The following is a 25,209-nucleotide window of genomic DNA, read 5'->3' on the forward strand; positions in this document are numbered from 1 at the left end:
GATATTTTGAGGGGGAGTTTCCTCTCCATCTCCCCCACCTTTTACACCCCCTTTTGGCCCTTTTAACCAGCTGATGGCCTCCTCTACAAGGGTTAGAAAAATTATCCTTCAAAGCTCCATAGCCATCTCCATCTTCTTCTCTCTCAATTCTCCAAAAAACCCTAACCCCCTAACCATCATTCCTTCTACACCACCAAGCTCTACCACCACCATCTCATTTCCAGCAACAAGGGAGGATTCTTGAAGGCTAAAGAAGCTGCAAATCAACCCAAGAAGTAACAAAAGCTTGGATCTTCAAGGGTAAGTTACACTTTGATCCTTTTGACCCTTTTCCTTGATCTATTTCTAAGCCTCATTTCTTTTTGGCTTCAAGCTTCGGCCCTAACTGAAAAGGACCATATTTTGATCTCATCTTCACTTCTCATTAAGGGCTCAACCATGTTTGAGCCCTCCATAATACACTTGCTTCATTGATCATCTTGTATGTCATAGTTTTGCATGCTATTTTTGGCCCATGAGCAATCTGTTTTTGAGCATGTTATGAACTGATATAAGGCTTATTTTGAGCCCCTCTTCAACATTGGAGAAGGGCTCGACCTTGTTTGGTGTTTCCATATGTCACTTGTAGTTATATCCCCTATTTGGCCCCTATTTTTGCATAAATTAGTAGCCCTCTTTCCTTTTGTTTTTGGACCTTGGTTCGAACTAAAAGTGGTCTTATTTTGGCCTATACTTCATGTTTCATTCACAATTTTTTTCTGTTTGGTGATTATTTTATATACTTCATGTTATAGCACCTTTTGAGCCTCGTTTTGCATCACATTTTTAGCATGCTTGTATACTGATTTGAGGTCTGCCATATACTGAAAATGTTCATATTTTTGGTCCATCTTCAGTGTTGTAGAAGGAAATTTTTCAGTTTGAGTTTTGCTTATACCACTTGCCTCATTACCCCTCTTTTGGCCCCTATTCTTGCATGCTATTTTTCCCTTACTTATACTTGCTGTTTGGCCATGTTTATAACTGTGAAAGTACATATTTTGGGACTGTCTAGCTTCTGTCTTTGCATTGCATGTCCATATTGTACATGTTTGGCATAGCTATAGGCCATTTCGGGTGCCTAATGTCGCATTTCGGGTCATTTCCTTGCATTTCATGTCATTTCGCTTCATTTCGGGGCTGTTTTCCCCCATATTTTAGTGCTGAAATTCCATTAGTATGCTTGCATATCATTTTTGCCACATTTCATCGCATTTTGCATTGCCTCGGTTTGCGTGCCCGTGTGCACGCATTTCGAGGCACCTCATTTTCGGCCATCGGCATCTTATGTGAGTGTGGCTGAGGCTCTCTCATGTTGGTATAAGTCCATATCATGTTTCCATATCATTTCATCGCATTTTATCATTGCCTCGGTTTGCGTGCCCGTGTGCACGCATTTCGAGGCACCTCATTTTCTGCCATCGGCATCTTATGTGAGTGTGGCTGAGGCTCTCTCATGTTGGTATAAGTCCATATCATGTTTCCATATCATTTCATCGCATTTTTATCATTGCCTCGGTTTGCGTGCCCGTGTGCACGCATTTCGAGACACATATCATCGCCTCGTTTTGCGTGCCCGCGTGCACGCATTTCGAGACACATATCATCGCCTCAGTTTGCGTGCCCGCGTGTACGCATTTCGAGACACATATCATCGCCTCGGTTTGCGTGCCCGCGTGCACGCATTTCGAGACACATATCATCGCCTCAGTTTGCGTGCCCGTGTGCACGCATTTCGAGACACATATCATCGCCTCAGTTTGCGTGCCCGCGTGTACGCATTTCGAGACACATATCATCGCCTCAGTTTGCGTGCCCGTGTGTACGCATTTCGAGACACATATCATCGTCTCGGTTTGCGTGCCAGTGTGCACGCATTTCGAGGCATCTCATTGCATAGCATTCTGTATGTTAGGATTATATCTTAGTTGCATTTCATGCATATCATGCATATTGCATCGTGTCCGGAATAGGAGTTAGCCCGGGCACGGGAAACGAGGTACATTTCGTACTTCGAGTGACGGAATGTGTCTCAATTCCCCAGTCACCGACACTCCGGATTATCCATGATGGAGTTAGGTTTTAGCTGTAGTTTCATGTGCATTCATCCTATATTGAGTTGTGCATTTCGACTCCTCGGCCATCATGCCTCGGTATGCGTGATTGGTGGCACGAGGATCGAGACATGCATATATTTGTGCAAATACATTGCCATGCCCCTTTCCTGCTCTCTGCTGCAGCAAAACCAGGAATCAGCAACTTTCTGGGACTTGGCACGCTTTTCAAGAATAACAGGTGCAAACAGAGGCTAATTGGGGCATTCCGGTGGATTTCCGCGCAAGACAGTCCGGATATGCATCATCCACCAGAAGCAAGGCAGTCCCTGGCTTGCATGCCAGTTTATTTGCTTTCTAGTTAATTCATTAATTAATTAGAATTCTGTAATATTTTAGACTGTAATATTCTTTTATTTGGGGACTGTAATATTTGGACTGTATTATTTATTCGGACCCTCCGAGTGAGGGCACAACTGTAATAAGTGTGGGTGAGTGTGATGTATGTCTTCCAACCCCACGTCTTTCTCCCTTTTATTTATCCGCTTTTGATGGTTAGATTAGGGCATATTTCAATTAGCATACAGTATGACAGCATGTTTGCATCATTCATCTGTATTGCATGCACCGGGCTCGGCGCATCATACTAACTGCATTGTACTTCCAATTCCAAGTTGAATACATGTTAGTTGTAGCATTTCTTATGCCATCTTAGAATAGCCGAGCCTACTATAGTTGCATTTTGAATGTGTTGCATTAGGCATTTCTGTACACTTAGGATCATGCATGATTTCTAATATAGTTTCTATTTTGGCTTGGAGTACTCGGTGAGTTTTATGCTTTAGCATTCTTGCATGCGTGTGAGTGAATGCCATGATAGCATGCTTTCCATGAGGCTATGTGCTTATCTGATATATCTGCCTGAATGCCTGTGGGTGAAGGTTGAGTTATCTGAATTGGAATAAATCATCAAAATGTTTCAAACCTACCTGCGGATAGCAAAACATTTCCAAAAACAAACATAAAATGTTTTGTTCCAATTCGGGCGACCCGGTCTATACTTATATGCTGTGAGCATCACATAGTAACCTAGGCTAATAACCGGAATAAGAACTCACAATGTTTTCAAAAATTGATATCATGGTTAGTAGAGGCCGGTCTATGACCGGGCGAGCGGGGGTGCTCACGAAGTGACCTTCCCTAATCGTACCCAAGTTCCCGAGCCGAGGCAACTTTGGTGATGACGGACACGTGGCCTTTTGGCACCGAGTCAGGGTTTCCTAAATTTCCCAAAATAAAATATTTAGGTGGCGACTCTATCTGGCAAAGCAGTCCATGTTTGGCACTTCTTTCAAAAATCAGTTTTCCTAAAACGATTTGCCGGATTTGGACTCTTTGGTTCAGATTTAGAACCGTGACTGAAAAAAGTCGAGTCCGAGCTGTAGCGAGGACCCCCCGCGGGCTTGTTACAATCACTGGGTTTTTTTTTTTTTAGTTTTACTCTTGAAAATTAATTGGAAATGTGTTTGTTCTTTTTTCTATTATTTTTGTCTGGGATTTATGTTTTTCATGAGGAAGAGTAGTTTTCAAAAAAGCCTGTAAAGATATCTGATTTCTTTGCAAATTGTTATGTACATGACTAATTATTTTTTGGACATTTGTTTTTCTTTTGCAAGATGAACCCGGTAAACAGGTCAAGAGCGCAATTTCGATAAAAAACACAAGCAGGTCTCGTGTAGCTTTCAAGGTATGGAATTTCTTTTTATATAGATATTTTGCTTAATATATAGATAGATAGATAGATATATCTTTTTCTTTTTATTTTTATTTTTGTGTGGTTTCTATTCGGGTATTTTTTTTTCAATTTATTTAAGATGGAGTTGTGGGTATCTTTTTTTAAAATTTAATTTATCTGTAATTTTCATTTGTTTTTAATTATTATTATTTAGGTAAGTTATGATGTGAGTTAGATATGTGATAGACATGTGAGTTATATTGATTTAAAGTTTATTTAGATAAACTTTAAAGTTTTCTTTTTAGTTTTTTAGTTTTTTTGGTTATGTTATAATGTAATATATAAAATATAGGTAGATATCTATAACTTTAATAGAAAATATTATCTGATTTTTTGGAGAAGAGAAAATGAATACAAGTTTTAATATTTTTTTTTTGAAAATTTGTGAGAGAGATTAGGAGGGAGAGATTATGAAATATTTTTGTTATTAAATAAATAAATCAGTCAATAGTTTTTTTTAATCTATTTTGTAAATTAAAAATTAATAATTTTGGAAAATTGATTAATTTGTCCTATTAAATGATTTATAAATCAGAAAATTTAGATTGGGAGATTGGAGCTCCCACAGGGCTTGGGGTTAAAAACCCCATTTTGCTTAATATATGGTATAGATGTTTTTTTTTTTTTTTTTTAAATGTCTTTTTTTTCCCTTTTTATATTATATTAAAGTTTAATATTTTGATAATAATCATATGTGTTTGACTTTTCAAGGAATTAAATATCTTTTTTTTATTATATTATATTAAAGTATAATATTTTGATAATAGTCATATGTGTTGGACTTTTCAAGAATTTTTTTTATGCTTGTTTTTAATGCATTAAAGTGTTATTATGAGAGATAATAATCATATGTGTTGGGACTTTTAATGGGAATTCATATGTGTTGGATTTCAAAAAAAAAAAATAATGCTTGTTCTAAATGCATTAAAGTGTTATTATGAGGATAAGACTTGGGAGTTAAAAGAGATTAATAAATGCTAAGATTTTTAATTTTTTTTTAAATCAAAAAATTAAGAAATTTAGATTGGGAGATTGGAGCTTCCACAAGGCTTGGGGTTAAAAACCCCCTTTTGCTTAATATATAGTATAGATTAGAGAAATCTGAAGCCACAGTTACACACCATAATCAATATTGCCTCTATAAACAGTCCAATCAACTAAGATTCTTTTTATTTCTTCAAAAATAACTAGTTTCCTAAATGAGCAAATTTTCTTTTATTCCTTTTAATGTACTAATGTTGTAAACCTGTCAGGAACCATTTTTTTTTTCTACTCTATCCTTTCCCATAATACTTCCATCTTAATCTATGTTATATACTTGGAGAACTAAGGAAAGATTAGAGATAGACAACGTCATATGATTTTCTTTGTATGATACACATTGTGCATTCCTAAATGGAATAGGTTAATAGTACACATGATGCGTTTTATGATATAAACAAATTAAAAAAAACTTGATCTTTCATTTGTGATCAGACATGGACAAGAGTTGGATTGCATTGGGTAAGACACCTGATGGAAGGATGAGTCAACCATTTATTGATGGGGTGACATCATTTATCAAATTTGCAATGGCAGTTGTTGACCAGGAAGGTAAAATTTCGTGCCCATGTTTGAACTGCGTGAACTATTATTCCCAAAATCTTCGAAATGTGCAAATTCATTTGCTTCAATATGGGATTATGCAAACGTACACTATTTGGCATGAGCACGAGGAACCACGTGTATCAAATGAGGCTCATCATGAAATGGCAATTGATGAAGATGAGGTTTTAGGTGGTATTGATGCCTTAGTGGAAGATCGAACAAGAGGAGAACCCAACGATGCACCCTAGAATGAGGAAGTACAAACGTTTGATAAACTATTGAATGATGCCAAACGTGAGGTGTACTTAGGTTGCACAAACTACACTCTGTTGAAGTTTGTCATCGAGTTGCTTAATATGAAGGTAACAAACCACTGGAGCAATAAGTTGGTTAACACACTATTGGAGTTTTTAACAAAACTTTTACCAAAAGATAATTTGGTTCCAAAGTCATTTTATGAAGCTAAGAAAATACTTCGAGATTTGGGCTTGTCATATGAGTTAATTGATGCTTGTATAAATGATTGTGTACTCTTTTGGAAGGAAAATGCAAGGTTAGATAAATGTCCAAAATGTAAGGCATCCAGATACAAGATCAATCGTGGCAGGGGTAAGAAGATTCCCCATAAGGTGTTGCGGTACTTCCCATTAACACCAAGGTTGAAAAGATTGTACATGTCAAGAAAGACTGCTGAGGACATGAGATGGCACAAGGAGAAACATATAGATGACGGAGTATTGAGACATCCCGCCGATAGTGATGAATGGAAGGAATTTGATGTGCAACACCCTCAGTTTGCCCTGGAGCCTCGAAATGTGAGGCTAGGGTTGGCTGTTGATGGGTTCAATCCTTTCGGGAACATGAGCAACTCGTATAGTTTATGGCCTGTAGTACTCATTCCTTATAACTTGCCACCTTGGTTGGTTATGAAAGATCCCTTTCTTATGATGTCACTACTTATTCCTGGAGAATCACAACCAGGGATCGATATTGATGTCTACATGAGACCTCTGGTGGATGAGTTGAATGAGTTGTGGGAAAATGGTGCATTATCTTACGATGCCGTAACTGGTGAGTCTTTCCAGATGCGTGCAGCTTTGATGTGGACTATACACGATTGGCCCGCATTTGGTGACATATCTGGGTGGAGAACAAAGGGTCATTATTCTTGCTACACTTGCAATGATGAACCATATTTTCAATCCTTGAAAGGTAAGACTGCATACACTAACCATCGATGCTACTTGCCTCAAAACCACCCCGAAAGGCGAAAGAGTAAGGCTTACAATGGTAAGCATGAGAAGCAAAAGAGATCTTTAAAGTTACCAGTGGAAAAGATATTAGAGCAATTGGATAGAGTGACAGGTGTCACATATGGGAAGCATCCAAGAAATAAGAAAAGACTCCGTCAGGCACCAAATTGGACAAAGGTAAGCATCTTGTATGAGTTACCATACTGGAAGAAACGGAAGCTTCGACACAACATTGATGTTATGCACGTTGAGAAGAATTTTAGTGAAAATACCTTTGGAACTATGTTAGGCATTGATGGAAAGAACAAAGACACCGACAAAGCACGGATGGACTTGGAAGATATGGGTATAAGGAAAGAGTTGTGGTTAACACGTCGTCCTGATGGAACTTATGTCAAACCTAGGGCAATCTTTTCATTGACCCCTGAAGAGAGGGAGGGTTTCTTTGAATTCTTGAAATCAGTGAAGTATCCGGATGGCTATGCTGCAAACATATCAAGATCAGTGAATGCGAGAAATGGTAAATTAACAGGCTTGAAAAGTCATGACTGCCATGTACTCATACAACGGATTCTTCCAATTGGGATGCGTGGTTACGTAGACAAAGAGATTAGTAAAACACTATTTGAGTTAGGTAGCTTTTTCCAGGATTTGTGCTCAAAGACACTGCGCCGTAATGAACTTGAGAAATTAGAGGAACGTATAGTACACATATTATGCAAGCTTGAAAAGATCTTTCCTCCAGCCTTCTTTGATGTGATGGTTCACTTGGCCGTTCACTTGCCGCGTGAGGCTATTCTTGGAGGACCGGTGCAATATCGATGGATGTACCGGATTGAAAGGTAATTGTTAAATTGAAAGGTTCGTAATTATATGTTGCATGTGTAACCTTGCTCTTAACTAATTCTCTTTTCAAGGTTTCTCGGAGCTTTAAAAAAGTTTGTTACAAACCGAGCTCGACCAGAAGGTTCAATCGCAGAGGCTTACATTGTCAAAGAGTGCGTTACTTTTTGTTCAATGTATGTTGATGGGATCGAAACAGTGCATAATCGACCCGAACGAAATCAAGATCGTGGCGAACGTCACAAAGGGTTAACTGTATTCACAGAAACTGCCCGTCCTATTGGCCTAATCACAAGGGATGCTGATATGTCACAAGAATATCGTGATATGGCTCATTGGTTCTTGTTGAACAATAGCCCCGAGATAGAGAAGTATCTAGAGTATGTTTTTCATTTAAATATGTGTATTCTTAGCTTTGTTAATGTAGTTAGCAGTGCATAATAATCACATTCTTTTGAGTAGGATACACAAAAATCTATTATGGACTCCATCTGACCAAGGCATAACCCGTATACAACAACAAGAGTTTCCCAAGTGGTTCAAAGAGCGGGTAAGGCATTTTCAATTTTAAGACATGATTAAAAATTTGTATAAGATTTGATCATTTATTAATTTATTTTTACTATCTTAATGTACGTTATATGTGAATGTAGATAAATATATTGAGAGAAGAAAAGTCACCAGAAGCAACCAATGATTTATGGTCGTTAGCAAATGGCCCAAATTTACTAGTAAAAGAGTACTCAGGTTGCATAATCAATGGCGTACGGTTTCGTACAAGAGAAGTAGACAATCGCCGTAACAATCAGAATAGTGGTGTGCTTACGGAAGGGGATCATGAGGGAGTGACGCATGAATTTTATGGTCACTTGTGCAATGTTTGGGAATTGGAGTACATGTGTCATAACAAAGTTGTATTGTTCCAGTGTGAATGGTACAACACAGGAAATACAGGTCGAAGTAGAACATTGCGAACTGATGATTATTGCACAAGTATTGATGTCACAAGTCGGTGGTATCAACACGACCCTTTCATCTTGCCTAGCCAGGCTAAGCAAGTCTTTTACCTAAATGATACCAAATGGGAACAACCTTGGCAAGTCGTTCAACGAGTGCAACATAGGGGTGTCTTTGATGTACCAGAGGTAGGTGATGGAGAATCATTACATGAACCAGAAGAAAATGATGTGTTCCAACAAGAAAATATTACCGATGTTGTTCCAATTGACTTCGGCCCTAATGTTCAATGTTATAGAGATGGTGTTGAAGCAGAAGTTGTTACAAGGGTTAGGTCATCTGACGAAACAATGATACAGAAAAGAGCTGACAAACAAAATGAAGAGTGTGACGAACCTGATGTGGATTACGATATGGATCTTGATGTAGACTAGGATTTGTAGTTATTTTGCACTTTCTGTATGAACATTGTTCTTAATTAATGTAGTTGAATTTCAGTTGTGGGGTTCATCCACTGTTATGTAGGTTTATCATTGATTGGTCATATTGTGTGTCTGATGGCTTTGTAATTAATTTGTTCTATGATAAGTAAATGGTAAAAACAAAAATCATCCATATCACTCTAGCCATATTTCAATGATTTAGAGCCTATATGACATATCCACTTGTTGCGATTGTTGTTGCTTTATGCTTTATGTATAGAAATATATAATTATCTTTTCTTTACATCTAATGTTCAATTATGCGTATCCACCAAAAAAATGTTCAATTATGCTTTATAGTTGGGCAAAATGGACGCTACAAAAAAGCAATTGACCAAACCAAGTACCGTAACTAAAAAGGTAACGAACTATGAGAAACAAAGAGTGAAGAATATTAATAAAAACCGTGAGAGAATGAAGACTCTAGGAGTGAAGAATATAACAACTTGTTTGAAGGCTACGGTTCAACATAAGAAATTGAGGAAGGAAAAACAAATACCAATTGAGGAAAATGATGATGATTATCGACCGTCAGAGGCTGAAGATGGCAGTGACACTGAAACCTATGATTCGTTTGAGCATGAGGTACTATACATTTATGCATTGTGAAATATATTCTTTCTTGTCACTTTCAATTCATACACACATAGACATGTATATCTTTGTACATATATTCATATTTTATTATGTTATTCAGCTGTTAGAGATACCATCGAGAGCCCGTTCACAATCTCATCATGAGGCATTGACCCACGCATTAGAAGAGGGGGATACCTCTTCACGTCCTGAGGTGACTAGCAATCCGCCACCACCTCTCAATGTGGAGCCTCAACTTGAGGTGACTGCTGGTAATACTATTGGTAAGACACACTCTTTATTTACATTGATTTGAGATCTTAATTAAATTTGTTCACATACTATTTCAATATTATGGCGTCACAATATCAACTGCTAAGCGTGCTCGTGGCCCGACTCGAGGCAAAGAGGTTCAAGGCCTTGTTGATAAAGATGGAAAGCTTAGCGTACCTATCCCTCCAGAATTTCGTGCACCGGTAGGGGACTATGCCTCAAAACTAGCCTCAAAGATTGGTGTAGAAGTGCGAACTCGTTTACCAAATCCAAGTGTTCGTAGGTGGAAGTATGTTGATACCTCCGTTAAGGAGGCGATGTTTCAACGCTTGAATGTAAGTTCGTTGTCTACTTATAGGAGATTTTACTCATTTTTATAATAGGTTAGAAATCTTAATTATTTATTGTAATTATTTTATTTTTTATAAGAATTATCTATGACTTATCTATTTTTTGCAGGATCAATTTGATTTACAAGGAGACCCTGTTGATATAGAGAAGGCAATGAACACAAAATTTGGTCGGAGATTGAGTAACCATACCTATAGGCTGCACAAACAATTCATGGAGCTGAAGGAGGCTAAAGGGGAGGAGTATGCAAGAAACCACCCACCAAAGAATGTCGATCCTACCAAGTGGATAGATCTTATTGATAAAAAGTGGAACACTAAAGAATTTCTGGTAACATTTTCATCTTTTTTATTATATTAGCGAAGAAAGAATTTGATTAGAATAGGGAGAGATTCTAAAACAACTAGAAAGAACACAATCAATTTGCTGTGAAATTCCATATGTATTCTTTTCCCTTTATCTTCTAGGCATGTAAGTGGAACATAATAAAAACCAAATAAGTGGAAAAATGAGAAAGGGAAACTATTAAACATGGATTGGAAGGCTCGCATAATAGGAGATTAATTTATGGTTCCTTAAAGTGCATCTTTCACATCATAGACTAAAGAACTAAGATTTCAGTTTCTATGATTGTATTAATTTTCTGTTTGTTCTTGGGTTTGGTCTGAAGTTTCATGATAATGGTAAGCAACTAGCTAAGTAACTAATATAGGGTATTGAGACAGAACTTTAGATTTGATAGAGTTGCGGAAGAAAGAAAGGGTTATGAGTTTGGTATCAGTAATTGTTCCATATCTTGTGAAATGTAAATGGATTTTTTCACAATCTATCTTGCCCATGCTTATATGCCCCCTATTTGTGAACGGTGTAAATTACTCGTTTTTCTTTTTTCACCCAGAAAAACCATCTTATGATGAAATCTCAACAAGTCCTCTAATCTATTTTTCACAGAATTGAATGAAACTAGTGAATAATTTGAAATATCTTTTAAGTTGAAATGATATATAGGAAAATGATAGAGAGGAACAATGCAATTTCTTTATTATCAACCATTAAATTTGTTTTACTAGTGATACATTTCATTGTTATATTGGTTCATTATTCCTTATAGGAACAATCAAAAGCCAACATATTTGTCTTACTAATGATACATTTCATTATTATATTGGTCATTCTTCCTTATAGGAACAATCAAAGGCCAACATCGCGAATAGAGAAAGGATGTATACAAAACATAGGTGTGGTTCTAGGTCAATCCCTGTTAGAGTAGAAAAACTGGTACGTATCCTTGCACTTTCAGAATTATATTAGATTCTTAGCTTTATTTATTGAATATTTGGTCTATCGAATTAGGCACGACAAAAGAAGATGCTACCTGATCTAGCAGAGTTGTACAAGGAAACTCATTATAATGAGAAAGCACATGAGTGGATCTCATCTCAAGCTCAATGTAATTATGTGAGTATATATTGCAATTTTTATTAACAAAATTTTAGAATACTATTTGTTATAATCTTATTTAATTTTCTAATAATTATTTAATTTTTTTTATATTTGATAGGAAAATATGATACAGACACAAGCTGATCACCTCTCACAGCCAGGATCAACCCCTTTGACTGCAGAAGAGCTATCAATCAAAGTCCTAAAGCCAAGGTCTGGCTATGTGAAGGGACTTGGCATGAGACCTTCATCCTCTATTAGGAGAGCCACTACCATATATGCTGAAACAAATGATTATGTGAAGCGCCTTGAGATGCAAATAGAGACACAAAAGGAACAAATACAAATGCAGAACAATAAAATAGAAGATCTTGAAGAGGGTAAGAGCAAGGGGAGATAATGGCTGATGTTGTCAACTTTTTGAGGACCAAAGGATTCACTGGACACTTTGGAAGTGGAGGGGACTCATCCACAAGTGGACATACTTCTTGGTAAAGTATATTAACTTTAATATAACAAATTTTATAAAAGAATACATGTTTGAAGAATTAGGAAGTAATGGAAACATGCATATGACATCCAATTTGTACAGGTGCACATGATGTATAAATTGTGAATTAGTCTAAAAAATATTTTTTTTTCTCTATACTTAAAGCTTGAAAAAAGGCTGTCGAAATGCTAAATTATCACACAATTATAGATTTGTACAAGAACCAATAGAAACACCTTAGGAGGGACCAATATAAGTTGTATGAACTTGCGGCACATTAATGGGATGCACCATTTGTGAATTAGCCTTAAAATTAATTTTTTGTTCTCATAATCTAAAAAAAAAGTCTGTTACAGGGATAAATTGTATAATTGATCTAATTGTAAATTGATGAGTTACTAATGTTTTTAATCTTTTGTATAATTGATTAATTACTAAAACTTTTAATTTATTTTTTTGCAGATTGGATTGGGGTGGCATTTTTGACGTGCAACAATGATGTAATTTGTTTGAATGTTCATTTTTGTTTGATAAGGATACACATACTTTTTGGAGTTACACTAGTTATTGTTGGATTTTTGGTGGAATTGAACAAGCTATAACTTTTGGATATTTTGTGGATATTTCACTATTTTATTATATCAGGATGAAATTATTTGTAATGATGAATGGATATTTTCATTTTGTTAATTCGTAAATGTGTTGATAACAGGTTAGGTTAAGTTGTGATGGAATTGTTATATTCAACAAGTTTCAACATGAACAGGGTCATATTTGTTGAACTAAAATTTAGATTTTGATAAAATAGGTATATAATGTGGAAAAAAATATTATGAAATTATTGACAAAATTTTCCATCCCTAAAGAAGGTTTTTTTGTCTCTTATTTGGCATAGGTGGATAATTAATTTTGTCATAAATTCTTTATTTCGTCGCTAAATGAATTTGTCATGACAAAAAATATTGTCACATTTTGTCACTATTACCCTCAATGTGTGACGAATTTTTTTTGACATTATTTCATCATTTTTAATGATGAATTTGTTTTTATCTCTATTGGTAGCTTCTTTGACAAAAAAATTTCGTCTTCGTTTATATTAAACGTGACAAAATTATTTTGTCTCCATTTCTTATATTTATGACAAAATACTTTTGTCTCTAATTTCTCCTTTAATGACAAAATATTTTGTCGCTAATTACTTATAAGTATGTTCCCAACAGAGTGTATTGGAGACAAAAAAAATTCATCACAAATTTATTATTTTTAATGATGAATTTGTTTTTGTCTCTATTGGTAGCTTCTTTGACAAATTTTTTTTGTCTTCGTTTATATTAAACGTGACAAAATTATTTCGTCTCTATTTCTTATATTTATGACAAAATACTTTTGTCTCTAATTTCTTCTTTAATGACAAAATATTTTGTCGCTAATTACTTGCAAGTATGTTCCCAACAGAGTGTATTGGTGACAAAAAAATTCGTCACAAATTTATCATTTTTAATGATGAATTTGTTTTTGTCTCTATTGGTAACTTCTTTGACAAAAAATTTTCGTCTTCGTTTATATTAAACGTGACAAGATTATTTCGTCTCTATTTCTTATATTTATGACGAAATACTTTTGTCTCTAATTTCTTCTTTAATGACAAAATATTTTGTCGCTAATTACTTACAAGTATGCTCCCAACAAAGTGTATTGGAGACAAAAAAATTCGTCACAAATTTATCATTTTCAATGACGAATTTTTTTTTTCGTCTCTAAGACCCTTTAGCGACGACCCTTTGGAGACAAAACGGGTGACGAAAAATGTTCGTCGTAAATAGTTTGGGTGACGAAATATATACATTTTGGGACAAATTTGTTTCGTCTTTAAATCCCAAATTTGTTGTAGTGCTCCACCACTGCAACTCCCTTTCATCTGTGAACCCATTGCCTTCTCGCCTCTCTTCCCAACCCCGTCGGGCATCGTGGAATCGCCTCATTTTCTACCAGTATCGAAAGAATCGCCTCTATTCGGAAATCAACCATTGAACTAAAGAATTTGGTTCGACTATCAACATCCGAACAAAACACATTGATTCGACCATCAACATCCGAAACCCCCTTTCGTCTGCGAAGAGTCGTCGCCTTTCGTTTGCGAGTCGTCATTGCCTTCCTTTTCGCGACTCAGAGGAGAGAGAGGTCGCGGTAGTGTCGCCGGTGCTGCGTCGCCGCCGGCAAGGTGGTTGCTGGTTAGGGTTAGGATTTAATCGTTGCTTGCTGGTGTGGAAGAAGGTGTGTGAATTAGGAGTGTGTGTATGGGGATATAACTGGAATAAAATTGTGTGTAATGAGTAAATTTTTTTTTTTTGGTGCGTGAATTAAGAAGGATGTGTAAAAAAAGAAGGGCAATTTACATATACACCCCTCGAGGTTTGACTAAATTACAAATACCCCCCTGAGGTTTGAGAAATTACGAATTCCCCCCTGAATGCTATATTTGCATAAGAAATTAGGGGGTAATTTGTTATGAAATATAAACCTCAGGGGGTAAATTGTTATGAAAATACAAACCTCAGGGGGCGGGATGTAATTTCCGAAACCTCAGGGGTATCTGTAATTTAGTCAAACCTCGAGGGGTATATATGTAATTTGCCCAAAAAAGAATCTATGTGTAAATAAAACCTCCCGAAATGTGAAATTTGAAAAGGGCAAGGATCGGGGATGTTTTAACTTTAGACTTCCTAAAAATACACAAAAGATGAAGACAATCTGAGAGAGCTCTAAGTGGGGGTGAGCTGACCATGTCCATGGATGAGCAAGAAGACCACGGTGGTCGCCATTCTCGAGCTTCAGCCTCTCGGCGCACTCGTTCCCAGATAGCTCCCGACTGGTCCTCCCAAGAATCCCTCACCCTTATCACCGAGATCGCCGCCGTCGAACGCGACTGTCGCAACACTCTCTTCTCTTTCCAAAAATGGAAGACCATCGTTGAGAATTGCAACTCCTTGGAAGTCTTCCGTACCCTCAACCAGTGTCGCCGTAAATGGGACTCCCTTCTCTCCGATTACAAGAAGATCAAGCTCTGGGAATCGTCCGAGTCCCAGGTCGAATCGTACTGGTCGATTGATTATGAGCGAAGACGCGAATTTGGGTTTCCTGAGGATTTTGATTTCGAGGTGTTTAAAGCCATTGATGATCATTTGAAGGTGGGTGATGGGTCGAATACTGACCCGGATGTTGATCCTGAAGCTGTCGCCAATGGAGTGGCCAAGCCTGGTATGCTTTTTCTCATATCATTCAACTGTGATTTAGGTGTTTGATTGTTTATTTGATTGCTAGCATTGCATGCCCTTTTAATCTTCAAAAATGGGTAGTTTAAATTATCTTTTATTGGATTGAAATCTGAGTAATTTCAATTGTACACTAGCATTGTTGAGCTGAAATAGTATTTGATTTGGCATTGGATGACCATTATAGGTTAGAATTTCAGTCAGATTTTAGTGGTGTTTGTTGTTGCAAAATTTGGGTATGTTTGCTGTCGGCATTGTTTCTTGCAGTTGAAAGTACTTATATCAAGGACTTTGTAATAAGGATTTTCAAGAGAAGATGGACGTTTGGCTTAGCTTTTGAATGTTTATCAATGTATAGTTGTTGAAAATCAAGCCACGTTTTTCATCAGATATGCTTTCGGTGATTATTTAATTCATATGCTTTCGGTGAGTGTTTATTTAATTCATATGCTTTCGGTGAGTGTATGCTGATATATATGTAATATATATTAATGTATAGTTAAATATGTAGTGGCCTCGTGGCCTGCTTGTTTGTGTTTTTGGCCTCGTGGCCTCGTGGCCTCCATCTGATCATATTGTATAAACCTCCTATATAATGGAGTAGCATTGTAAGGCTTAAGATATTGAAAATAAAAAGTCTATGTTTAGTCTTTCAATCACTCTCTCTCTCTCTCAATATTAATATTTTTTCATGGTATCAGAGCGGGTGTAATCCTGTCTCGTCATTTTCGCCTCTTCAGTCAATATTCGAATTTTTCTCTTCTACTCAAATATATCCTTCTATTACATGACTAAATACGGTCCAGCTTTCGGAATGACTATCAACTCATCCTCCTCTTCTTCTGATATTATCATCTCATCATCTTCATCCTCTCATCAACTGGAAACCTCTCATCTTCCGATCACTGCCCATAAACTGAATGGGCAAAATTATTTGCAATGGTCTCAATCCATGTTAATGTTTATACGGGGAAAGGAGAAAGATGACTACATCACCGGAGCCTCGGCGCTACCAGAAACCACAGCATCAACCTACAAAAGGTGGATAGCTGAAAATAATATGGTCATGTCGTGGCTCGTCAACTCTATGACCACTGACATTGGCGAAAATTTTCTGTCATTTGATACTGCCAAAGAGATCTGGGACATGGCAAAAGAAACGTTTTCAGACAAGGAAAACACATCTGAAATCATCCAGCTTGAAAGCTCCCTCCACAATTTACGTCAAGACAATCTTACGGTAACTGAATATTTCAATACCCTTACTCGTCTATGGCGTCAACTTGATACGTTTGAGGTTCATAATTGGCAGTGTGTTACTGATGGTCTGTTATATAAAAAGATTGTCGAAGGGAAGCGTGTGTTTAAATTCTTGTTAGGATTGAACACAAATCTTGATGAAATCAGAGGAAGAATTATGGGAGTAAAACCGCTCCCTAACCTTAGAGAGGCATTCTCTGAAGTCCGTTGCGAAGAAAGTCGGAAAAAACTCATGATGGGATCTCATCAACAACTAAATATGGCAGAAAGCTCGGCTCTTAAGACTCAATTCGCTCCTATCGACAACCGTCAGAAAAATAAAGGAGGTAGGCCTTGGTGTGATCATTGCAGAAAGCCGGGTCACTCGAGAGAAACTTGCTGGAAGATTCATGGAAAGCCAGTAGATTGGAAACCACGTCAGCCTCTTGAGAAAGAAGGACGAGGTAATCATGTAGGTACAAATGAACCATCACCACAACCTGAAGCAAGCCCTTTCACCAAGGAGCAAATGGAGATGCTCCAGAAACTACTACAGTCACAATCTGGTTCGTCTTCCAACCACATCATAGGATCCGGAACCTTGGCTCACAAAGGTAATTCTTTGAACGCCTTTACTGTTAGTAAGAAACGTAAAAAACCTTGGATTGTGGACTCAGGAGCATCTGATCATATGACGGGAGATGCAACGATTTTTGATACATATAACTCATGTCAAAATAATTTAACGGTCCGAATAGCAGATGGTTCACTATCAAAGGTTGCCGGTACAGGTTCAGTTGTGCTGTCTAGGAATCTTATTCTCAACTCTGTTCTCCTTGTTCCTGACTTGGACTGTAATTTATTGTCAATTAGTAAACTCACTAAGGAAAAGAGGTGTGTTACTAATTTTTTCTCCACTCATTGTGAATTTCAGGATTTGGATTCGGGGAAGATGATTGGCAATGCTGAGGAATGCTCTGGACTCTACATCCTTAAGGAACGCCACTATCCACAAGAACAACCTCAAACGGCAATTTGTGGTAGTTCTTTTTCGGTTTCGTGTCAAAATAACGATAGAGCAATTATGTTGTGGCACTATCGCTTAGGTCATCCTAATGTTATGTATCTCAAGCATTTATTTCCTTCATTATTTAATAAAAATCCAAAACCTTTTGATTGTGAAATCTGTCAATTTTCTAAGCATGTACGGTCCCATTTTCCCATTCAATCCTATAAAGCGTCTCGTCCATTCTCACTAATTCATAGTGATATCTGGGGTCCATCCAGAATAAAAAATGTAACTGGTACTAGGTGGTTTGTCACATTTATAGATGATCACACTAGATTAACCTGGGTCTTCCTCATGAAAGACAAATCTGAAACGAGCCAAATCTTCAAAAATTTTCAAATTATGATTCAGACACAATTCCAGTCAAAAATCCAAATTCTAAAGTCTGATAACGCTCGGGACTATTTCAACTCAATTCTAGGAGATTTTTTAGCAGACAAAGGGATAGTTCACTTAAGTTCATGTGTTGACACCCCACAACAAAACGGCATCGCTGAACGGAAAAATCGGCATTTGTTAGATGTTGCTAGATCACTCATGTTTTCCACAAATGTTCCACAATTCTTCTGGGGGGAAGCTGTTCTTACAGCTGCCTATCTTATCAATAGGATGCCATCTAAGGTACTACAATTCCAAACTCCTTGTCAACTTCTCCTAAAATCCTTTCCCACTACTCGCCTCATCTCCACCATCCCACCCAAAATTTTCGGGTGTTCTGTCTTTGTTCATGTCCATCAACAGTATCGAGGTAAACTTGATCCCCGGTCGCTCAAGTGTGTCTTCATTGGGTATTCGTCACATCAGAAAGGGTATAAGTGTTACTCTCCGGTCACTAGGAAATTCTACACTTCCATGGATGTCACATTTTTTGAAACCCAGTCTTACTACCCTAAAATTGATATTCAGGGGGAGACTCCAACCCAGGAATATCAATTTTGGACCCCTGAGTCATTTAGTGAGCCATCCATCACCACCAAAAATCCCACACCTCCTGAGTCATTGAATCCATCTGTACCTGCCGAAAATTCCGAGTTCATTGTTGCCTTGCGGGATAATGAACACATCCAAGAGGAAATGGAGGAAGGAGCACTTTCTCAACAATCCCATGAGGCTGAACCGGGTTCTAATCCAAGCAACATTCCAGGTAACAATCTTCTTACCACAGATAGTACTGTTGATTCTGAGTTAGAAAACAGTATTCTTAATATGCCCATAGCTTGGAGAAAAGGAGTTAGATCATGTACTCAGCATCCCATTGGGAACTTTATTTCTTATGATAATCTATCACCTTTGTTCCGTGCCTTCACTTCTAGCATCACGGAGATACACATTCCTCGGAATATTCAAGAAGCCTTCAAGTCTCCTCAGTGGAAGGCAGCAGTCATTGAGGAAGTTCGGGCTCTGGAAACGAATGGTACTTGGGAAATTACTGATCTTCTAAGAGGTAAGAAACCCGTTGGATGTAAATGGATTTTCACAGTAAAGCACAAGGCAGATGGTAATGTGGAACGTTATAAAGCTCGGTTGGTTGCCAAAGGATTCTCCCAATCCTATGGCATTGACTATCAAGAAACCTTTGCTCCGGTTGCCAAGCTCAACACTGTTCGTGTACTTTTATCCTTGGCAGCTAATCTCGATTGGTCACTTCACCAACTTGATGTAAAAAATGCCTTCCTCAATGGTGACTTAGCGGAAGAAGTTTACATGGACATTCCGGCTGGACTTGAGACGACATCAAATTTCAACAAAGTTTGCAGACTCCGAAAATCCTTGTATGGTCTCAAACAATCTCCCAGGGCCTGGTTTGAACGGTTCACTAAGGCAGTAAAAGGGTACGGTTTTGTTCAATGTCAATCCGATCATACATTATTTGTGAAGCACTCCCTAGGAGGGAAATTGGCAATTATCATTGTTTATGTGGATGACATAATTCTAACAGGTGATCATGAAGAGGAAATTGGCTTACTTAAAACATTCCTAACAAAGGAATTTGAGATTAAAGATCTTGGAAATCTTAAGTACTTTCTTGGAATGGAATTTGCTAGGTCAAAGAAAGGTATAGTCGTCTCACAACGTAAATACGTTCTAGACTTACTGAATGAAACAGGGATGCTAGGATGCAAGCCGGCAGAAACTCCTATGGACACAACTATCAAATTGGAAGAAAGTGACGGTAGTGCACCAAGTGATAAAGGGAGATATCAACGTCTTGTGGGAAAACTCATTTATCTTTCTCATACAAGGCCAGACATCGGCTTCTCTGTTAGTGTGGTCAGTCAATTCATGAACAATCCTACCGACAAACACATGACTGCTGTGACCAGAATATTGAGGTACCTAAAAAAGACACCGGGAAAGGGTCTCTTCTTCCAAAGAACAACAAATAGAAAAATTGAGATTTTTTCAGACGCAGATTGGGCAGGTTCAGTAACTGATCGAAGATCAACCTCTGGCTATTGTTCATTTGTTTGGGGGAACGCGGTTACATGGCGAAGCAAGAAACAGTCAGTGGTCGCCCGTAGTAGTGCTGAGGCAGAATTTCGTGCTATGGCCCTAGGTATCTGTGAGGGAATCTGGTTGAACAGACTGTTAGAAGAATTACGAGTTCCATCTGAGCATCCCATGGTTTTATACTGCGACAACCAAGCCGCCATCAGTATCGCTAAGAATCCTGTTCATCATGATCGCACTAAGCACGTGGAGATAGATCGACACTTTATCAAGGAAAAGATTGAAGAGGGAGTTTTTCAAGTCAGCTACACTCCAACAAACTGTCAAAAAGCTGACATTCTCACCAAAGCTCTTGCTCGAGTTAACTTCGAAGATCTGACGGACAAATTGGGCATGATTAACATCTACAACGTTGCTTGAGGGGGAGTGTTGAAAATCAAGCCACGTTTTTCATCAGATATGCTTTCGGTGATTATTTAATTCATATGCTTTCGGTGAGTGTTTATTTAATTCATATGCTTTCGGTGAGTGTATGCTGATATATATGTAATATATATTAATGTATAGTTAAATATGTAGTGGCCTCGTGGCCTGCTTGTTTGTGTTTTTGGCCTCGTGGCCTCGTGGCCTCCATCTGATCATATTGTATAAACCTCCTATATAATGGAGTAGCATTGTAAGGCTTAAGATATTGAAAATAAAAAGTCTATGTTTAGTCTTTCAATCACTCTCTCTCTCTCTCAATATTAATATTTTTTCAATAGTGTTAGAAGAAGAACATTCATTACAAATCAGGTGCTAAAAAGATGTGGTGCGACTAGCCAATGAACAACCTATGAACTAAGGGGAAGGGGTTTTCAGCAGGTTGGTAAATGAATGTGAATAGCAGCAGCCTATTGAATCCCGAAGAAAAATTTATATTGGAGCTCGTCAATAGGAATAGGACATGGTTTTTCACCAAGAACTGGGATTTTGTTGTCAAATACCGCTTTTATGATAGGGTATGCAATTTATGCTAACTTTACTTTCATTAATGGTATCTCAGTCTAGTTGTTTGTTTCTCCAAACATGACTCTTCATCGTATATGCACGCCATCCTACTTTGATAAGGGACTGCATTGGATTAACTTCTTTACGTCCCATCCGTAAAGTGTATGTATTACAACAACCAATTATCTTATGCCATATCAGCATTTTGGTTTATTATTCATATGACCTGAGAATTAGACAACAACTTCCCTTTTCCTTCTCTGTGGTCCACCAACTCCTCTTCTTCTTTTTCTTTCGCTGCTGGATGACAATCATGGGAAGATAAAGTCCGGCAAGCAAAATGATTAAGGCTAATCATTATTAGATTATATCACAAAAATAAATGGGATTGGTAACTAATTTATCACCATAATGGGCACAATTAATCCAGTAGAGCCACCAGCAGTGCCCTCAATCTCCACGATCCAACCAAGAACAAAGAGAAACTAGACCAAGAGCAATGGGATGGTTGGCGCTGGTTGATGGTGGGGACTGTGGGAGTGGAAAGGGAGAAGGGAGAAGGCAGTGGTTGTTGGAGTGGATGGGGGAGAGAGGTGGTGTTGGTTGGTGGTAGGAGTGGGCTGGACGCGTAGGTAGCAATAGACGATGGTGTGGGTTGCGGGTAGAATGGTCGGCAATGGGCATTGTTGCTGACGGAGGCGGCAAAGGGAGAGGAGGTAGAGGCGCGAGGGGAAGGGGGAGGGAGGTAATCACATTTGGTATGGTGTATGTAGAATCTCATGTAGCAGTGAAGTATTTAAGATGTAACTAAAGTTAGTTGATGTGTCTTTTATTCATTGGCAGTCCGTAAATCGGTCTTTCACGGAGCGGCCATGAATTAGTTAATCCCAACTCCAAAACTTGGTTTTGGAATCACTAAGAAGTTAAAAATGGCTTAAATTTCACACAGTCCCTTGGTTCCATCAATATATTCCCAACTGTAAGTTTCTCTAGATACCATTTATTTATTTTAATAGTAAGTTCTCTACAATATGCTTTTTTGCGTGACTTTGTGCTTGAGACTGTAGGAAGTGCACCAGTGCAAGCCATATCTCAAAACATGAGGTGCTTACATCTGTGTTTTTGTACTTTTGGTACCGTAGATTTGAAGAAGCAAAGGCGCCGAGTGATGCCTCAGAAACGCAGCACAGAGGAAAGGGTGACACCTCAGAAACGTAAGATAAATAAAAAGATAATGCCAGAGCAAGGCAGAGTAGAAAAAAAGGGTAAAGCCTTTGAAACACAGCAAAGATGAGAAGATATTGCTTAAGAACAACATGGAAGAGAAGGAGCAAATGATGGCTGCAAAACTATATGAGAATACGGAATTGATCACTGACATACTTAAAGGAGTCCTGGGTGAGAGTTCAGACTGTCTCTTGGCTGATCTAAAAAACGTCAAGAATTCGCAGACTGATTTCACTAGGCATCAAGGTGACAGACTTATCACATGCCTTGAGAATCTTGCAGACACACTTGACCAGCTTTGTGATATAGTCCAAGAATGTGGTTAGTTTTCAATAAAGGTAATTACTGTTAATGTTCCATTCTAGTGATAAAAGTCGTGTCGATGCTAATGCTATGGTTTTTGGAATTTTGAGACTCAGATCAATGTAAATGAGTTTAGTTCAAAGCTAGAGGATCGTCTGAAGAATTTGAAACTGTTGGATGCATTTGGATTCTTAAAATTGAATCATTCCATCATGATTCTCAACTCAACAAGCCATAGTCCTATTTACTTGGGGTCAGTTAATTGGATACATTTCCTCCAATTGGCTTCATCCACTGTCATATCGTCAGTTAAAAGTTTAAGATAACCGTGTATTTTCTTATCCAGTTATGTCTTAATCTCTCTTTAAATATCACCATTGTTCTTATATGTTGGAACTAATGGACTTTTTCTCCAACTCATCAAGCATTTCTTGTAATGCATCTTTGTAAACAAATTAGTCAACCAAACTGTCCCTTCATCACTCGAAACACTTTCAAATTTCAATGGGAATTGCATTTGGTCTACAGTTTTTGCCACTTTCATCCTCCTCATAGCCTCGTTTTATCCCTCCCCCTCCACTACTCTAATATTGCGAAATAATTTATAATTTATAATTTATATTACTACTATTATAACAATTCAGATTTTTAATTATTCTGTAGAATTTATACTAATATTATTTAATCTCAGTTAGAAAAATATATAATTTATTATATATTATTATGTGTAATTTTATAAAATAATATAATTATTAAAAGTTTAGGGGTCAAAATATAAATAATAATAATAATAATGAGTGTGGTAATAAAATAAATAATTAATTTTCTGTTGATATATGATAAAGTGTAATTTAATTAGAAATTAAATTATTTATATAATTATATTAAAATATTAGGTCAAAGTGTAATTATATTAAATATTTATTAAAAGATAAATATGAATCTATATATATTAATGGCGAATCTGGAGAGAGATACGTGAGTTGATTCGGCTGGACACCCGTTTGCAAGGGATTGAGTTTTCCTCCGTATAAATAGGGAGAGTGGATCAAACCTGTGAAGGAAGGAAGAAAGAAAAAGAAAGAAGAAAAAAAAGGAAAGAAAGAAAGAAGGGAGAAAGAGAGGAAATGAAAGAAAAAATGATGGAAGTTAAAAGGGTTTTTGATAGTGAAAAAAAAGAGTAAGATATTAAAGTTAAGGTGAGTTATATTATACCTTGAGTTACCAAAATATATTTTACGTATGTTATAACTTATCAAAATCTGTTTTATACAGGTTATGTTTTTAATAAAAGTTATGTTTTATAAAGATTTCAATTACGTGGTTTTATTTCTAAATCCTATTTGCTTAAAAGAAAATTCATGGATATGTCTGTTTAATATTTTAAGAATATTTGACTATGACCTTATATACAATTATGTTTTGTAAGTACCACCACGAGAGTCTCATGCCTTAGGGGACTTAAATAACGATTGGCCTCTGTTTGGTCACTTTGTAGCTCTATGATCCATTGACCTCTGTTCTGTGCGGACCAAAGTGCTGTGCAGAGCTAAGTGTTACACTATTGTGGGAGCCACCTCTAGAATCCGTACGAGCCACCTTTTGAATCCGTACCTCTGTTATGTGCGGACCAAAGTGCTGTGCGGAACTAAGTGCTACACTATTGTGGGAGCCACCTCTAGAATCCGTACGAGTCACCTCTTGAATCCGTACCTCTGTTCTGACTATCACTTCTGTGACCTCTGTTCTGTTCTGTACCGTGGTTGTGGTCATTTACTTACATAATTTCTGTATTTCAGTTTCTGGCACTTAACTGATTTGTTTACCAAATTACCGTGGTTATGGTTATTTATTTACATAATCTCAGTTTTGCTACTTAAAGGATTATTTGTTCCGACTAAGTTATCTTAAATGTTTTGGCCTAACTAACTATCCATGATTATTTCGTATCCCTTATACTCTTGGTATGGTATTCCTCACTCTGCCATATGCTTATAGTTGTTTACCAATTTTCAGGAAATAATACAATTCAGAAATAGCTTTTGGAAAGTCTTAGATGCGGGGCTGCGGAATAGACACACACAGCACTTTTATGATATTTTTTATATGTAAATATTGGCTTTTTTTGGTAAATATATTTTGTAATAAAAATAGAAGCTCCAATGATTATTTTGGTACCCTCATTTAAATATTTCTTCCGCTTGCATTTGTTGATTTGTTAAAGAATTGGCCGGAAGTAACCTCAGTTACTGGCCATCACGATACTTAACCCTTGAGTACGGGGAGCGGGTCGTGACAACTATAGTATCAAGTTCGACTAAACTTATGTTTCTTGAGTGGTTTTCATTAAATAGCTTTTCAAAATAACTCAAGCACAGTTTCATATTTTCCCTAGTATACTTGATGTAATTAGGTTTTTACCTTTTTTTTTCCCTCTCTTATCTTGGCAGGTTTATCTATATCTTTTTTCGCCATCATTCATAATGCTTCCTTAGCCTCCATAATGGCTTTCTTA

At 37.2% G+C, this 25,209-nt stretch overlaps 3 protein-coding genes across 5 annotated transcripts; all 3 read left to right on the forward strand.

Annotated features, from left to right (window-relative positions):
• The first annotated feature begins 5,831 nt into the window (after positions 1 to 5,831).
• LOC145791454 (uncharacterized) lies at positions 5,832 to 8,962 on the forward strand. The gene is made up of 4 exons (XM_082871806.1): positions 5,832 to 7,570; positions 7,646 to 7,951; positions 8,034 to 8,121; positions 8,225 to 8,962. The coding sequence occupies exons 1-4, from the start codon at positions 5,832 to 5,834 to the stop codon at positions 8,960 to 8,962; spliced, it is 2,871 nt and encodes a 956-aa protein (XP_082727932.1).
• Positions 8,963 to 9,319: 357 nt separating this feature from the next.
• On the forward strand, positions 9,320 to 12,786 carry LOC145791455 (uncharacterized). Its single transcript, XM_082871807.1, has 6 exons — positions 9,320 to 9,595; positions 9,708 to 9,848; positions 9,967 to 10,194; positions 10,319 to 10,540; positions 11,396 to 11,488; positions 12,606 to 12,786. The coding sequence occupies exons 1-6, from the start codon at positions 9,320 to 9,322 to the stop codon at positions 12,627 to 12,629; spliced, it is 984 nt and encodes a 327-aa protein (XP_082727933.1). The 3' UTR covers positions 12,630 to 12,786.
• Positions 12,787 to 14,799: 2,013 nt separating this feature from the next.
• On the forward strand, positions 14,800 to 24,885 carry LOC145790669 (trihelix transcription factor ASR3-like). 3 transcript variants are annotated; one of them, XR_014329591.1, is made up of 3 exons: positions 14,814 to 15,401; positions 22,307 to 22,729; positions 24,711 to 24,885. XR_014329591.1 is itself a non-coding variant. In XM_082869030.1 (2 exons), the coding sequence occupies exons 1-2, from the start codon at positions 14,927 to 14,929 to the stop codon at positions 22,456 to 22,458; spliced, it is 627 nt and encodes a 208-aa protein (XP_082725156.1). In that variant the 5' UTR covers positions 14,800 to 14,926; the 3' UTR covers positions 22,459 to 22,907. The 3 variants fall into 3 exon arrangements, 1 of the variants encoding a protein (XP_082725156.1); XR_014329592.1 differs by lacking the exon at positions 24,711 to 24,885 and adding an exon at positions 22,811 to 22,907; XM_082869030.1 differs by lacking the exon at positions 24,711 to 24,885 and having other exon boundaries at positions 14,800 to 15,401; positions 22,307 to 22,907.
• The last annotated feature ends 324 nt before the right edge of the window (positions 24,886 to 25,209 follow it).

The sequence above is a fragment of the Camellia sinensis genome, chromosome 5 (assembly GCF_055761805.1).
Source record: "Camellia sinensis isolate YWXY chromosome 5, ASM5576180v1, whole genome shotgun sequence".
Classification (NCBI taxonomy): Eukaryota; Viridiplantae; Streptophyta; class Magnoliopsida; order Ericales; family Theaceae; genus Camellia; species Camellia sinensis.